The 17,500-nt window shown below is 39.9% G+C and overlaps 1 protein-coding gene across 1 annotated transcript in view; it reads right to left on the bottom strand.

Moving 5' to 3' along the window:
• Positions 1–3,158: 3,158 nt before the first annotated feature.
• The window catches only part of LOC138000733 (allene oxide synthase-lipoxygenase protein-like), a 31,411-nt gene continuing 17,069 nt past the window's right edge, over positions 3,159–17,500 (bottom strand). Inside the window, exons 7-14 of the mRNA XM_068847357.1 lie at positions 16,590–16,778; positions 13,678–14,156; positions 12,201–12,464; positions 10,879–11,372; positions 9,635–9,898; positions 8,584–8,906; positions 7,341–7,779; positions 3,159–3,867 (exon numbers count right to left, since the gene is read on the bottom strand). Coding sequence (XP_068703458.1) covers positions 3,688–3,867; positions 7,341–7,779; positions 8,584–8,906; positions 9,635–9,898; positions 10,879–11,372; positions 12,201–12,464; positions 13,678–14,156; positions 16,590–16,778 — 2,632 coding nt within the window. The 3' untranslated portion in view covers positions 3,159–3,687. The remainder of the gene's footprint in view (positions 3,868–7,340; positions 7,780–8,583; positions 8,907–9,634; positions 9,899–10,878; positions 11,373–12,200; positions 12,465–13,677; positions 14,157–16,589; positions 16,779–17,500) is intronic.

A 17,500-nucleotide genomic window follows, 5' to 3' on the forward strand; every position in this document is an offset into this window, starting at 1 on the left:
CGGTTGCTGTGACAGTGTTTGAGTGTCGGTAAAAGTTATGCCTGCCACTCCCTTGTTAAGTGGTGTCCTTGTGCATAGAATCTTCTTTGCGTATTTTGTTAGGTTTGAGGAGGCTGGGGTATCTGCTGCACACAGGAGAACATTTAATTAACCTGCAATGGCGTCGAATGTCATTGTAACGCGCATGGCGTTTTAGTGCATTTTTAAACAAAATATACCCAAATGGAAAATTCTCTGGTAATTTATGGGTTCAACAAAGACAGAGAACGAGTCGATGTTTATTTGCACATATAATTGGTACGAAGCAACAACTTAATAAGGTCAACATTAAAACCTTGTCTGTCGGGGACTCTGCTGTAGCACTAGCCGCGATGGCTCGGAATCTGGGAGTGCTATTTAACGAAAATATGACCCTGTTACCACATATTAACAACACTTGTAAAACTGCATTCTACTAAATCCCCAATATTAGAAGGATCACAAAATACCTATCTGTCGAAACTGCACGAACACTTGTTCATGCTGTAGTTATTAGTAGACTCGATTACTGCAATAGCCTGCTCTACGGACTGCCAATGAAATCCATATCCAAGCTACAGCGTATACAAAATGCTGCAGCCAGATTAATAACTAACGCACCCAGGTACGACCACGTTACTCCAGTCTTACGGTCTTTACACTGGCTACCAGTAAAGGAAAGAGTGACCTTTAAGATCTTAACACTATCATTTAAAGCCATTCATGGTCTCGCTCCTGATTATATTCAAAGCCTCGTAACATTGCAACGCCCTAGCCGCTATTTTTTACGCAGGAACAATGAACGTTTTCTAAAGAAGTATGGTAAAAAATCTTTGAAAACTTTGGGTCATAGGGCCTTTGCTGTTGCTACCCCACATCTTTTTAACGCTTTGCCTAGATATATTAGAGATGAGGACAATTTTAATCGATTCAAGACTTGAGTGAAGACATTTCTATTTACTATAACATTCAATTATTCGTAATTTTTATTTAACTTTATATACGTACATATTTATCTTACATTTTTAATTTAATTTTTAGTCATATATGTATAGTAATGGTTTAATAGTTTAGTTAACTAATTGTTACGCACATGTGATCCTATTCATATGTTAACGCGCGCATTATAAGTAATAAAGATTGATTGATTGATTGACATGTATTTATTTGTACTCAACTGTGCACAGTTGGAAATGTGACAGCCAAGAATTATTTGAAAGAAAGCTTGTCGTCTATTTTGCGCTTCATTATTCAAGGAAAAGGTTCTTCATGGAAACGTTTTGATCCTGAAAATTATTTTGTTGCAATTGCGTATGGTAATTTGACACGATTGAGTTTCTTGTCTTCACGCACGTAATGAAATAGGAAGAGGTTTTTGCCTCTAATAGCAAATATGTTGTTTGTTTCAAAAAATATTTCTTCATTTCAAAAATTGCTAGCTGGACGTTACCTTCGAAAAACTTCCCAGCGAACCATTTGCTAATCCGAAACTGCAAGTTGACCGTTTTAAGTGCCAAAAATTGCAAAAACATCCTTTCCAGAAACGTAATGGACTTCTTTTCCCTTGTTGCGAATCTTTCAGGTTATGTTTTAGTAAAGTGATCTGTAGAAGTTTGGCAACGTAGAACCGAAATTCTTAGAATAGTTTGACTCTCATGAACACATATTTCACCGAGGATTATCGTTGGGTGCCACTGTTAGATGTCCTTGATCTGAACTGTATAATCGCAAAATGACCAAACGAATTGTAAGAAACAGGAAGTGTTAAAATCTGACAGGAAACGCTTTCTCCATTCCTCTCTAGGATTCATAGCATTTAATAGTTCCTCTACCCGGCACCCAGTGTCGTCACATAGTTGGTTGAGGAATGTTTTTATTGGGCGACCAGGTTTTCGCTTAATTACTATTACATGGCTGCCATAGCAAAACACGTCGCTTTCCAGTTCTTCTTTGTTGCGCCAGATGTGTCCCGAAATGTCACTCATTGTTCCTGTATTCTCGAGGTTATTCATGACCCTTATCAAACCGTTATGTTCCATTTGAACCTGGACTGACGACGACGTTCTCGCTTTACATGAGAGAGAGGTTTACTTCGCGTTTACTTCAAACGGCAAACGTCAGACTAAATTTTTCGTTTTAATTTTGCCATGTCATGAATCTCGCTGAATTTTTTGCCTGTTATCTTCAGTAAACAAGCAACTTCTAAAAAAAGAGAGAAAAGCTGGAATACGATAAATATGAGACATTTATAAGTAGCCGCACCTTCCCTTCGAAGTTTGTTGTTTTGCGTAAAAGCGATGCAAAAGTTTACACGACAAAGGAACAAGGGCACGGGTACGATGAAAAGTGGAACGGTTCCAATCATTTTTGCAAAGAAACAATGAACTTTTATCCGTTCCGCTACGGGACCATAGGCGCCTATGGTTCCGTAGCCGTCTGTGTCTGGGGAGAGACGGTGCGATTGTCGAGAGCAGTAATTGTTATCTCGTCTGAAGTCAATGTAGTCTTTGCAGCTTGTTTCTTTATAAGAGACTCCAATGATTCAAAAGCTGTCAAGAATGCAGTCGAGCCGTTTAACTGACTGCTTGGCGTGGAGACGGTTAGACGTAAAACGCAAAAGGCATGGAATTGAAATTGACCTTATAAGGAACGCGTGACCTTATAGGGAACGAGGCAAATTTGGTCTACAAGTTAATGTATGGTTGCAAAGAAGGGTCAGGGTGGAGACAGAGAGGAATTAAATCCCGCCATAAAGAACTGACCCCCTCCGTTCCCCAGCCTGGTAAGTATTGAAGAAAAAAAGCATGAAAAAAACGCACAGGGTGCAAGAATTTGTTGGAAAGTAAACAAGTTCACCGTATTTACAGAAACAAAATTAACTAAAAATGCAAAGGCACCCGGAATGGGGAACTAGGAAATGTAATGCAACAATAATGTGTCCTCGTGAGAAGTTTCGTTTAATTAGATTTTTTTTGTTTTTTGCCATATTGATTATTATTGAAATCGCAGCATTTCTAGCGGTGAGTTGACGAATTTAATTTTCTTTCTTTTTGATGATGTTTATCATCATGCATATTCAAAAAAAAAAAAAACTGAGCGAGAGTTTGTGGCTGCTCGAATATAAAAGAACAACAACAACAAACAACAACAACAACGTTTATTACATACAATACTAGTTACAGTGAAAACTTTGTCCACCCAAATTTAGCAAGGCTAATCGAGTTGGGTGGAGTAAAGATAAAATACTTAATTAAAACGTCACAACTATTCAAGATGGCGATTGAAATATATGTATATATTTGAAGTGGGGGTTATAGACGAAAGGTAGAAGTGTTCCTCGCACGTAACTGGACAATTTAAGCAACTGTCTCTTATAGACATCTGCAAAATTTAGGTGACTTCAACCCATGACATCTGCGAGACGGGTGCAATGCTCCACCAACCGAGCTACGAAGAAACTATTTTGGGAACAGGTCAGTTTGTTGGGCTCATGTGTTCACTTCTCACTTTCGTTTATTCACCATAGTGTCGCCCAGAAAATTTGAAATTGAAATGAGCACTTCTGACTTTTTTTTCGAAATCAAGAATATTTCATTATAAACAGTATTTCATGCGGCCTTAAAAGTATCTTTTTGTGAGGGAGGCTTTCTTTTATTAAGGACTTTTCCGTTAAATTGCGATGCCATTTGGCACTTTTTCGGGCAGCAAGTATTCGTAAGGAAACTCCACAGATTTATTGCGTTTCTTGATGGCGTCTGAGATCTTGCCGAGGGAAGACTGAAAACGAGAGATAGCACCTTTCACCGCCTCGCCAGTTAATAAGCTCTGAGAATAGTCACCCATAAAACGCTGTAAAACAGAGCAACAGCAAAAATTAAGAAATAAAAGCGAAATGCCTCTTTAGGTAAAGAACACATTCAAGAGAGTGTTCTATTTATTCATTTATTTGCTATAACGAAGGGCTAACGCTCGAAACCGTTTAACGGTGGCAGTCATTTCTCGTTCCCAGATCCCATCGCTTCTCTTAGCCGGCGAGACACGAGAAAACGAAGGGCTCTGGAGAATATGATGCACATGCAGGTCGAGATTTTAGGACTTCTTTAGTTCATACATGAGTCGTCAATAGTACTAATCATGGCGGCACTCAGAAGAAGCATTACATTCGAAGAGTCTCCATGAGAAGCTTTATGTGCCCTCAACTTAGAGAATATGGAGTTTAAGCAAAGACGACGGCAACGGCTACGGCAACGCCACGAAGCAAGAATTTTATTGGTTAAAAAAGGAAAAATACTCGTGCTGCAAGTTCAAATCGAATTTTCCGTGCATTTCCCTGCCGTTCTCCACAAAACAACGACGTGAAATCACCAAATGTTAGGGGAAGGGATGGGGAGGGTGGGTGATTTCTGGTCAGCAATTTTTTTTTTCTAGCAACCTGGTGGGCAGGATATTTTTTTCCCTCTTAAATCCTCTGCAGGATATTTTTTTTCTCTCCTCATTTCTCTGCAAGATTTTTTTTCCTCAAAAAAGTGTCGTGTTTACATTTACAGAATGCGTTTACATTTACATTGTGGTTATTGCAGTAATAGTTCTAATATGGAGCTGCAAAGCCTTAAAATGTTGTAAGCTATACAAAATCATTCTTGTATAGCTACATGTTTTCGGAATGTCATTCTTTAGAATCATTTAATATTACCTAATAACAATATTCTCATGTTATAAAGTGATGCTCCGCAGGTAGATTTGAAAATGTTTAGCTTCTTAGCTAATTCCAAAATATTTGAAAATGTCAATCATCATAGCCCCTGGATATGCCTGCACACCCCTCATTGGGGCTAGGCATTGATAGGTGATGAGTGCATTACTAAAACGTCGCAAAAATGTTATATTATATTGTTATGTTGTTATTATATTGTTATATGTTGTCTTATGTTATATGACATTGCAAAAAACTTATATTTCAATAGACTGCAGTGCTAACTAGGCTAGCCAATGTGTAATTTGGGCTAACCGTAATGGCTTGCATGACTCCTATGACTTGGAGCCATGTGAACCGAGCAAGCAAGAAATCCCTTATCCCATTATAAGGGCAAACCGCAAGCGACCTAAGCTAACTGTAGGCCAACCGGTGTGACGTTTAGGCTAACCAGAGTGTTATTTAAACCAATCAATGTGTTATTTTAATAGGCTAACCAGAGTGGCTCGCTGGCTTGCAGATTATCCGGAATGGTTGCAGTTTTGCTGGGATTTTGTAAAGCCCCCCAGGAATGATGAAATAGCTTTGCAACATTTGTTTTCTTGCTTGCAGCAGTGGCCGAATGGTGAGCATAGAGGTAATTGGTTGTGAAGACTAAACTATGATTTGTGCAATTCGATCGGTTGGCGTCTATAGGTCTAAGGTGTGATAGGGTAAACCAGTATTGTTTGTCTGTTACTGATGTCGTCGATAAGTCGTTTGTGGGGTGCAAGAAGTTCAACTTGTAGGCATCAGTTCATTCGGGAGTCTGTTCTAAGTTAGTAAACCAGTTTTCCAGTACGATCTGTTGGTAGTAGCTAGTGCTGTAGGTAAGTAGTATAACGCATTCAGCAGAGTCTCAATCGATGCTGTGGTTTGTCTGAAAATTGGCTCTCGGCAATGTTATTGTTGATGCTACCGTTCCTCGTCGCTCGTTCTGTATTCCGCTTCAACTGGCTCTCGACTACTCTGAAACTGCCATCAATAACTCCACTTTATAACTGCCACTACCTACCAACAACCTTATGGACTTTCTGAACCTCTGCACTACAAACAGTTACACGGAACAGCTATGGGTTCATCGCCTCCCTTTGTTGTTGCCGATATCCTTATGCAAAATACCGAGGAACAAGCCCTGGCAAGTCATAACAAAAAAAAAGCCACTCTGGTTACGCTACGTCAACGATACTTGTATAGTTCTTCACAACAGACAAAACGCCCAAGTTAACATTTTTGAATCCAGCGCCCACCGAAAGTCATCAATCATTTTAACAAGAGCAGTACAACATGAGTGACCACGCAGGAACCCAGACATGTTAAGGGAGAAAGCAGGTTGAAAAGCATCATATAGTTGATCACACATGACAACTCCATTTTTTTTGGTATTGCCGAGAGGACGCTAATAGGTCTACAGTTCGACACTAGCAATGCATCCCCTTTTTAGAAAACTCGTGTGACAATGCTGAATTTCCACTCATTTGGCCACCTAGAGGTTGCTATGCAGAGATTTAGGAGATTAGTCAGTGGGACAGCAAGCGCTGGTGTAGACAGTTTCAAGATCTTTGGTGTGATGTTATCTGGTCCACAACATTTATTGTATTTAATTTTACCAAGTAAGGATTCAAGATATGCAGGATTGGTAGAATGAAATGAGAAGTTTAGATGACACACTTAGATGACTGCTAAAAATCTTCCTGTGCTGCTGCGAGGACTGACTGAGGTAGGACAGGGGTTGAAAAAAAAGCATTAAATAGGTTTGACAATAACATTGCCGAACACCATTTTCAGACAAACCACAGAATTGGAACTCTACTGAATGCGTTACCTACTGCACAAACTACTACCAACGGTCATACTGGAAAGCTGGTTTACTAAATCCTTCTCAGGACTACACTCAACCGGACGATCGTACTTCACTTAATTATGATATGACTCCTTTTTTCAAACCATTTACGATTTTAATCTAGGTATGGGTCAAACCTTAGCGACGTGGGGAACCATAGCAGAAAACTGGACCTATAAGGCGCCGATCAAATCAAAACTTCAACATCTTCTGTGCCCGAGGAATGGGGAATTTGATCTTTGCCTGCGTGGGGTGGGGAAAATTGAACCGGAAGTGTAAGGTTTCAAATGATTTTTTTTCCGTCGCCGAAGTCGCTAACAGCTATAAAACACGTGCTCGAACGCGATGGAAGTGTTTAAAGGAAGAAATGTAGCATTTGTGAGCGATTGGCTTTCAAAAAAGGTCTTCAAAAGGTCTTTATTAAGACGGCAGGAGCCGACGACGATTGTTCTTTAGTAGGAAACGACAAAGAAATCCAACGATAAGGTAGGGCATTTGAAAACCATTTTGGACCAAGGGGGCGGGAATTTGAATAATCCAATCTTCAAAAGTTCAAATGCCCGGGCGGGGATGTTGAAGTTTCGAGTTGATTGGCGCATTACTGGCCAATTAAAGCACTGTAGAGATGTTACAGCTGATTCTACCGAAAAAAAAGTGAAAAATGATCTCTTTTCCTGTTATATCTCACAGTTTTGGGGAAAGGAACAACCGATGACCTTTGAAGTTGAGTCTTTTAAGTAACATTACCTCGTCTTCCGCAAATCTTGTCAACGTGTACACAGTAGCAATGTGCCATCCTGCCTGAGACTTGTTGGGCAGTGTGTCCATTATCATCTTTATGGTTGTTTCATTTTTTTTGGTCGGAGGAGGAAGGCGCATTACAGGAGGAACGTTGGGAACAAATGCTGTTATTTCCCTTTGTGGAAAGTTTACGGCTGCGTGTTGGCATGTGCACACGAAAACCGTACAGGTCAACAAATGAATGAGCTCTTCGCGTGATTGGATATTTTTCGGAAACTCGTGATCTACGTCCCCCTCTCTTGTGGGAAAGCCATTATCGTGAATATCCATCACCCAGGACAGCAGCTCATGATCTTGAGAAACCTCATCATCTGTATGGTAGAAGATGTTGACGAAATCCCCCACAAAATCCGAGATGGCATTCCACAAAAGCATTCCGTCATCTCTGGTCAGCAAAGAAGTTAAGGTCAGTTTAGCAATATCACTTTAAAAACTGTTTTAACACTTGAAGACATTAGATCGTCTGATCCATTTAATCAAGCAGGTGAGAAAGGGGACCGAAATAATTTACACTCAATGCAAACGCAGACAGGCGGAATTGATATCCAAGATGTTAAGGGAAAAAGGTAGTTTTTGTACTCTGATTGGTTTAGCAACAGAAAGTAGTTCAAACTGGTTTCAATTGCTGTCAACCAGATTTCACGCGCCCACTGTGGCTGCAAAGTTCCGGAAATCGAGGCTTTGAAGGCAGAAAAAGTTCAGTGGGTTCTACAGTTTTCGTTTTTTGTATGTGTCCGCCAAATTTCAAATTTGAGTTTTATTTTGATATTCGACAAAGAAGTTTTATATGGAACATTGAATTTTTGAATTTGATATCGAAGCTGATTGGTAGGTTATGTCAATTATCAGTTACTGAGTTTTTTCGATGTCAATCAAACGGGGCATGGAAGCGAGGTTCTCAACTGCCTATACCAGAGGTTTTTCTCGCCGCTTCGCTACTCGCTATTCCGTCGCTCTAAGAGAGAAAAAACCTCTGGCATCCAGGGTAATCACGACTAAATTAATCGTCAAAACGTGTAAATAGGACATGATATTCCATCGGCCCGAAAAGTACCGTCCAAAAATTCAGAATTTCCTTTTTTCTTGCGAATTTTCCAGGTGAACTAGCCGGAGGGTCTTGCTCCATTTAATTACCAACCGGACAGATATTTCAGATATTTCAGATATTACTGAATAGTGATTTTCATACCTATAATAATAGTTGGGTAATTTCTCTGCATCCTCCACTCCTCTTTTTCTCAGCATATCAGGAAAACATAACATCTCAAATTTGAAGTTCTTGTAGGTCTTTTGCATCAGCTGAATATGGCCACCTCCTCCGATGCTAAGGGTCTCGTCAACAATTCCTCCTTCTGCAATCAGTTCGTTCCTCCCAATGGTGTTAATGGCCATAACAGAACGAAGATGAGGAAATAGAAACTGGAAGACAGGATGGACAGATGGCAGCTGGCGCCATGAAGCAACAGCAAGGGCTTCCATTAAAAGATGAGTCTTCATTAAATGGGTTCCAATCTGTGACGAATGGTAACAAACCATCATCCCAATGTTGTTTTTTGAAGTGTGATAATTAATACATGAAATTTCATATATTTGAACTTCAGCTTTTGTCACACTAAGCGAAAATGATCGTCGCAGTTTGTAAAGCAGTTGCAGATATCCCGACAGAGCTTAAGAAAATTCAGGATTGAACGAGTCTCGACCCCATGAGCATGTGATTGCACTGCACTTGCTCTACTAAGATCAAATATCTGAAATCGTTGTTCTTCGTTTTGTTATAAATTTCATACGTTCACTATCACACGGTCACCTTTATGAGGGGATATAGTTGTCATTGACATATATCTTCACTGTTAAAGGCCCTTTGGTGACCTTTGGTGGCATGCACATTGTGGTCTTTTATGAGATATGAACGAAATGTTGGTTTACCTGTGACGACCTACGTAACCCATTTTTTTTTAGCATATCACATCAAAACAGATTTCGTTTTGTAAACGATGAAAGCCCTGATATGTCTAGAGAGCGATAGCTTGTTTGTACTCTAACAGTGCAGTATGTCACAAAAATACAATTACAATTACTATACCATGACAATGACCAACGTAAATGAAGTAACTGGTCACCCAAAGTAACTTTAAAGCTAAACTAGTTGGATGGGATGGCCAACATTGATTAATTTAAAAATATTTACAATAGTCATAAAAGAGGCTTAATATTGTAATATACAGAGTTCATTTATTTACCTGGTGGATTTGATGGTCTGCATTACGGAACCACATTTTTGCCAGCAACCAATCATATTCAGAATCATTTGGAGTCCATATTGGGTTGGTGTCACTCGGTTGTTGGAACAGCTGAATGGCGATAGGCACTAGATCTCCGGAGCTTTTCACGTAGAATAAGCAAAGTGGGTCTGCTGCATACGATTTGTACTTCGCGGGATGGTCTTCTCCTCCACGTTTTATTAATTCAAGGTCCTTGCAGTCAACAATGTAAATATGCCCTTTCTGGAATTTGAAAGGGAAGTGACAGTAAAAGTTAGAACATGTCATTGGAAGACCTTTGCCCGTATCTCCATTGTGCATTGGGCACTTTGAAAGAAACAGTTTTGACAGACTGGGTTATTTTTGTTGTGTAGCCTTGTACATCGCTCAAATCTTACGTCGTTAGCAATGTCATAATTACTGAGCCGATCTAGAGGCAAATGGTGGACAAGCAGCGGGAATTTGAGTTGAAGAGTGTGTTGGTGAGAGGACGTTTACTTCATTGTCAGAAAATATAGGATCGAGATTTTTATTACTATTATTTCCCCGCTTCGGCCGTGAAAGATTCAAGATTTGATTATTAGATGAGTAGGAGCCGAAGAGAAAGTAGAATTTTCGTTAGATACTGTCGCAAGTTGTGAGGTATCTGCTTACCGATTTTGATTCGAATCAATGCGATCCCATGCGGTAGTCCCAGATGTGTAAGTCGATTTCCTCGATTGCGCTTTGCGTGATTGTCGGATCAAAACACTGGTAAAATTGAGTGCCTGACACTCAGAAATTGGCTGCATCGGTGAGCTTTGAAGGAAAGGCCGACTAAACAAAATTTGAATTTAGGATAGGCAACGGGAATCCTCTTGTTTTCATAAAACAGGGCAACTACAAAAAGCTTGATAACAGTATTCCAATGAGTGCTCTTTGACAAGACAAAACGTCCCACTTAAAAGGGTTGTTGGGGGAAGAGAACCTTTTGCAAATCGTTGAACTGCGTGCGGTGACTTCATTTATTACTAACCGACAAAATGCTCCCCTATTGTTGGCGTCTTGAAACGCAATGTAGAAGAAATTGGTTCGAATTAGTCTGGCTTCCTAACTTTTTTAGCTATTGTTAGCTATTTTGGGCACGCTCTTAAACCAGCTATATAGTATCGGTAAACTGAAAAATAGAGCTCAGACCAACCAGCCCGTTGTGATTATATGTTACTTTTTATATTTGTTAATACCTTGATCTCTTCCTCCACACTCATTCCTCGATCAAGGAGGTTTTTAACCATATCATTTGTAACAGGAAAGTTACTGGGCAATTCATTGCACCTTTCAATGACGCATGGGTTACAGCCATTGAGGATCTGGTGACCAAACATTCGGTCCTCCATCCACAAGTCATCCTGAGAAAGTCTGGGCACATTACCTGTCAAGCCTGTAAAAAGTTTTTTAAAACTGTCAAAGTTTTCCCAGCTGTTGAAGACTGTGCGAATGTAAGACAGACCAACGTTTAAGCGTCCCCTTAGAGCGCTTTTAGCAAATGATCTTGTTGCCTCAGCTGAAAATTGAGAATCTCGTGGAAGATCGCCATGTTTAGGAGACTGTACAAAACCTGGTAGATCGACTATCCCAGGCGAAGGCTCACCCCAAAGGTAATGCTTCTGCCGTTCTTCGAGTTCTAGAACACGATGAAACCGTATGGCCTCTGGCTGGTTTTCAAATGGAAGGAAAGCTGCAAATTAAAAGACAAATTTTTCAGGTTCCGCAAAAGACAATAAACGTAAAAACGTCTCGTGACTCGATGATGTGGCTCTTAATTATAAGGAACTTACAAGACAAATGGAAAATCATGAAGTGCGCGCTTTGCAGGAATGTCGGCAATTAAGAACGATAATTACTACTCTGACTGACGTTGACTTCTAATCAAATATCAATAAACTAAACGATGGACATGACTTCGAGGGATAGGGTTAACGGAATAAAGATTGGTGTGAGTTCATTCCACACAACCTCCAGATCATGCTCTTTCACGGCTTTAGACTGAATCTTAGTACATCGAAATTGGGCAATTTCCTCAAATACGTTTTAAAGCCACTGATTTACAAGATATTTAGGGCACCCAAAACTGACGTGCTCTTTTTTTAATTGTTTAAAAAAGCTAAGTTTGAATTGGCTGTAACACATAGGCGATAAGCTCAGTTCTTAATACTGCGTTATGAAAAAAAATACACAATCGAGTGAAACAAACCTCAAACACCAAGATTTATGCATTTTTTGTGACGATGATAGATTTTAAGCCATTTCTCCTCCGTACTAAATATAGTTTCTCACTTATTTAAATTTCGTCGCAGCCCATGAAGTTAATTATTCAGTTTCAACTCCTCCTATCAACAATATTAACAAGTAAGAAGAAGCTTCGGTACTGGTTGAAGAATTCTAAATAAACCTGTGTCACTAGAGCAACACCTCTTCGTTTTTTCAAGACTAAATCGTTTTAGTAAGTGTCTCGAATACAATTCACTTATGGCGTTCTTCTTTACGACCAAAACTACAGAAATACCTTTTCCTTGAAAAACTACCATATTGGACTCTATCCAGCGATAGCATGGAAAAAGAAATGTTCTCGCTTGTGTGGAGCTTTTCACAACAATTCTTTCTAAGAACCAATCAGGATTCTTAATCCAGCGGCTTTCATCATTATGAATCTGTAGAATAAGCACCTCTCCCACATCTATTGCCTGCACTGTGTATTCATCTTTGCCTCCTGCTTCAAAATCATTGCGCCAGGAGCTCAGGGAAATTTTCCCTGTTTTACCTTTCGTTCCTGAAATAAAGATTTTTAAGATATAAAAGCTGTTGCAGGTAAAATCCGTTCTCAGGTTGAATCCAGTTTAACCTCGGTTAAGTTCGTGATCCGCATTTTATCAAGGTTGAATTATGCAGCCACTCAACCTATTGTAGCTTAAGCCCCTTGTAAAAAGGATACTTATACCTTCCCTCCTCAAGCTCTGTCTTACGCATCTTAACACATCCTCTTAATCTTGGATACCATCTTATCTGTTTCTGTATTCATACACTTATTAATTCAGTCCCAACACTAGAACATAGTAGGGGGAAGGGGGGTGGAGGGGGGGGGGGAGGGGGAACAAAGAACTGTATACGTAGTGCTGTGTCTTCACCACTACACTACAACGACGAGCATGCTCAACCCAACACACTTCTTTTCATTATCTACTTTTCTATGATTGGTCAATTACTCTCTGTATAATAACCAAAACTAATCCTAACCGGACCCTAATGTTTCTCTAGGCTTAATTTAGGCTCCAAAAAAGTTTCTTCATTCCATCTGAATGCGTATTCAATCAACGTAATATGAGGATCACCAATTTAGCCTAGGTTAAAACGGATTCAACCTGAAAACGGATTTTACCAGCAACAAAAACCACTTGGTATTCCAGTTCTTGTAGTTTGCATGACGCTCAAATGTCATCTTAACTAGTAGTCCAATAATTGGTGGTAGAACATTAGACTTATAGAGCAGAAGGTCGTACTCAGTTTCTACTCCCTTTCAGAGCATTGGGAATTTTCCGAGTATACTCAAGTCATGATCGACAAATTTCTCTATAAATTACTTTTGCTTCCCAGTTTTACAGGTTTATACTGAACCAATCTGATACCGTTTGAACTGACAAATTAAGGAGAAATTATTTGTTTGCTTTATATAACATTTATGAATAGACAGGTTTACAAAGGATATCTCTCAGAGGAGCTTCAATAAGCCATTGATAGAATTAGATAAATCATCCAGCATCCCTTTTGCTGGTATTCTGTTGCCTGAAGGAAACTCGAAGCCATCATGTTAATTATGAAATGGTTATAACCAGGTTCAGGTGGCAATACAACGTTTAAAGGACTGGTGATAATTTAAAAACCGCTTCAAGCATGCATTGCTACTCAAAGCCGAGTTGCACTAGTAACTAGATCTCCTATGATAATTTCGGCTATGATTCAGGTATGCACGTCAAGGGTTTGTTTACCTGTAAGCAACACAGAAATGTTCGCATCAGTACCAGCTCTCGACTGTCTCCCTGTTTCAACACTGATGGTGTAAGTGGTTGGGCGATCTGCTACATAATTTATTCCTCGGAGTAAACGCATCTTTCGCGTCCTTTCGTATATATCCTTTCTTATATGCACTAAGCAGTTAGAGTGGTGGATGGAGCGAGCTGGTAGAAATTCGAGGCAAGCTGGTAAATTTCCCGGATTGAAATGTAATTTCTCTGTAACTTCAGGGCTAAGGAAAACGCCCATTTTGACATCAGCAACATCCAACCAAGGATGAACTGCTTCGTCCCAGTATCGCGAGGTATTCAGAATTTCTGGTGGGTCGTCTGATCGTGGGATATGTAGAGTCAGCTGTAGTTTGTATTTCACCGGCCCACGATAAAGCATCTCTCTGAAATCGTGCTTTAAATAATCCTTGATTTTTATCTCTGAAGGGTCTTTGCTTAGATTCCTGCAGTCAAAGAGCATAAGCGTAATGAGAAAGAGGCTGGTATGGATGATAGGTTTATTATTTTTTACAAAATATGAAACGGGCGTGCCACCAATTCAATGCATCCAATCTGTAAGTGCAGCTTCAAAAGGTAAATTTCCCTTTGGCAGTTTCATCATCTCTAAAATTGTGGTCAAGTAAGCTGACGATAGCCTCTAAGCCGCTCCCTTCAACACCGATCCCACTCTTTCCTCGCCCCCATACCCTCGGGAAAACTGCAAAGTAGAGTCTCATTTACTATAGCCACCAAGGTGGCAGCCAATTCACACAAATACTTGTTAACGTTGATTGACCGACTTAGGTCGGGCCGGATGAGAAAATAGATTTTTTCGAGGTCACGACGTCCGGACCGAGTGTGAGAAGTCCCCCTGTCAAGATCGAATGTCGGAATTTTCCAGTCCGGACCGACATATCTTAATTAAGAAGTGTTTTAGAAGATGATTTTTCATGGTGTTAAATTATTAGTCAAAGTTCTTGTCAGGTATATCAGGAAGTCCACACAATTAGATGCACGCCGAATTTGATGTGCAAGACTCATTGTTCCCTTACTCTTCTCTTCCACTTCACTATCAATCGCCAGTTAACGTCACAAATCCCTAAAATCTCCCGCATTTTTTGTGACGGAAGCGCGGAAACCCTGAATCATCTCTTTTGGGACTGTAAATTTGTTGAAACCTTCAGGCAAAATGTTCAGTATTGTATTCAATTCAAAATAGAGTCTTTTCAAGTGAATAGGCTAATGTTTTGTATCTCGTCTCAACCTTTATACCTTTCTCAAGAAAGGTGTTAAGATCAGGATTGCGGCTTCTCTCTCTCTATCTCTGCTATCAGTAATATGTGCTTCATGTCTTGATTTGTTCTTTCAGACGTGTGTGTATATATGTGAGTAAAAACATATTCTAATAAATACGAAAAAAAAATTAACATCACAAAGTAAACTCTGTAAACTCTGCTCCTCAAGTAACGATCGATAACCAGCTTTATTATTCCACTATTACGCCATTTTACCATATTTGGTCAAGAGAACGCGCAAAATATGAGACGGTAATACACTGTAGTGTCCCGGTTTGACCGGTTTAGAACTGAGCAAATACGGACAGAACGGGAGTTTTTCAATGAAAGAAATTGTTTTCAACATGATGCAAAGACTGAGAATTTAGAGAATTTGGTTTGCGATCGCTTGTCACTCGTCTTTTCGTTTATCCAGCTTTTGTGCTGTTTTCATCGGTCGTATGCGCCCTGAAGGACAGATGATGCTCTTTTTTTAAAACACTCTCACCAAATAAAAGTGAAGCAAAATAACAAATATTTGTCGTGGAATAATAAATATCTTATTCGATGGTTTAATATATAATACTCGTGGATAATTTACTCATTGCGCGTATTTTTTTGCAAAATATCCGCGCGTATTATATGTTAAACCCTCGAATAAGATGTATGCATTTACCCTAACGTAAAACTAACGCTAACCCGAACACTTTCCTTCTCGTTTGAAATATGTAGCAAATGCTTGCACTTATATAACGGGACACGGAGTTCAATAGCAAAGATGGGAGTGCGTCCAAGTACGTGCACTTCTGGACCTGAGGACAAGAGCGAATCTTCCGAATAACAAAACTCACTCTCATTGTATTCACTACTGTCGCTCATTTCATCCCCGCAAAATTAAAAGCACCATTTACGAAATTTGAGCCTAACAAGCCGCTCGAGCGGATCCAGGCGGCTCTTTACATAACCGCGTAACCATGCGATGCGATTCTGTGTAGGATTGCGTCTACTAGGTTGCACTGGTTGTGTGATAAATAATGGTAATTGAACCGACTAGAGGGGAGACGCGGTGTCCTCATGGTTAGTGTTCTCGACTCCGGATCGAGTGGTCTGGGTTCGGGTCCTGGCCGGGGACATTGTGTTGTGTTTTTGGGCAGCACCCTTTACTCCCACGGTGCCTCTCTTCACACAGGTGTATAGATGGGTACCTGCGAAATGCTGGGGGGAGTAAAAATTCTCCTAGTCGCTTCATACCACAGAAACCGGGATAAGCTCAGGCTCTGATGGTCCACTTGGCTCGTAAACAGACTTTTTTTTTTAACCAAGTAGCGTGCAATTTGGTCTGAAATTATACTTGTGATTTCAAATCGAGTTCGCGCTGCGCGCTCGTTTGTTTTGTTTTAGTGGCCCATTCTCATTGGCTGGGGAAATGGTGCGATTTAGCGCAAAAAAGAGTGCGATTTGGGAATAAATCGAACTGCTGAGTGTTAATCAGATTGCAAGGATCACCACTGATTTCTAAATGGGTGTAATAAATAATATTATCTGACAGCTTCTTTTTGTTCCTCGCCTTCGATGAATAGTTCCAGAGCTGCGCGCGAGCCGAGCTCTCAGAATAACCCTTACCAGATATTTCTTTGATCTTCTTCTGATAGCAGGCCTGTTTCAGGTGTCCCATCAGCTGGAATCAGTCGAAATCGGACGTAACGTTCAATTCCATCAAAGGCTTTAAAACCCAATATAACTTGTGAGTAATACCGCTGGTCGACAAAAGACTTTGGAGCACGCCGCAGGCCATCGATGTTTGCAGCAAGACTAAAATTTTTAACACAGAAAGTATTTTGAATTGTATAAACAAGATGAGTTAAAATGTAGTTTGTGCAGAAACTCGCTTGCCTAAATCCTGATTCTAGACTGTCAATATTCCTTTTCATTTCTGCTGACCTTAGAGCATGTGGCGGCACTGCCTGAAATCTGGATTAACACTAATGATAGATAGGGTGTACTCCGTTGCATTCAGGATACGTTTGTTTTCTTGCAGTTCTAGAAGTTTAATTTAACGGGGCAGCGTCACGCTATTTTAGTAAAAATTCAAAGCACTAAAAGAGGTCTTTGCACCAATGAACACCAAAAAATAGTGCTGTAGTTTTGTTGCCAATTGCCACTGAAGTGAACTAAAGCTAGGTTTAGCTACATAATTCCCGAAAAATTCTCCAAAACTCTCTCAAATTCACGAAAATTCTTATAAATTTCGTTTCTTATAGTGCAAAGTCTGCCATATTTGCTATCAAGCAAAGATCCGGATTCCAAAACTACGGTGCTTAGATGCACTGCAGGACCCCTTTAGGTGATAAGGAATGGATATGAACGGACTGACCCCTCTCCTGGTAAGTTGGAATACAAAAACACACGTTTTGTCAACGTTTTTGCCTGTGAACGTTTCCAGGATGTCAGGTGAAAGTCCAATTTGCTCTAAAGTTCTCGAAATTGTCAATTTTTTTCTAAAATTCCCGAGCGTTTCTAAAATTCTTTTTAAT

The sequence above is a fragment of the Montipora foliosa genome, chromosome 4 (genome assembly GCF_036669935.1).
Source record: "Montipora foliosa isolate CH-2021 chromosome 4, ASM3666993v2, whole genome shotgun sequence".
NCBI classification, from domain to species: domain Eukaryota; kingdom Metazoa; phylum Cnidaria; class Anthozoa; order Scleractinia; family Acroporidae; genus Montipora; species Montipora foliosa.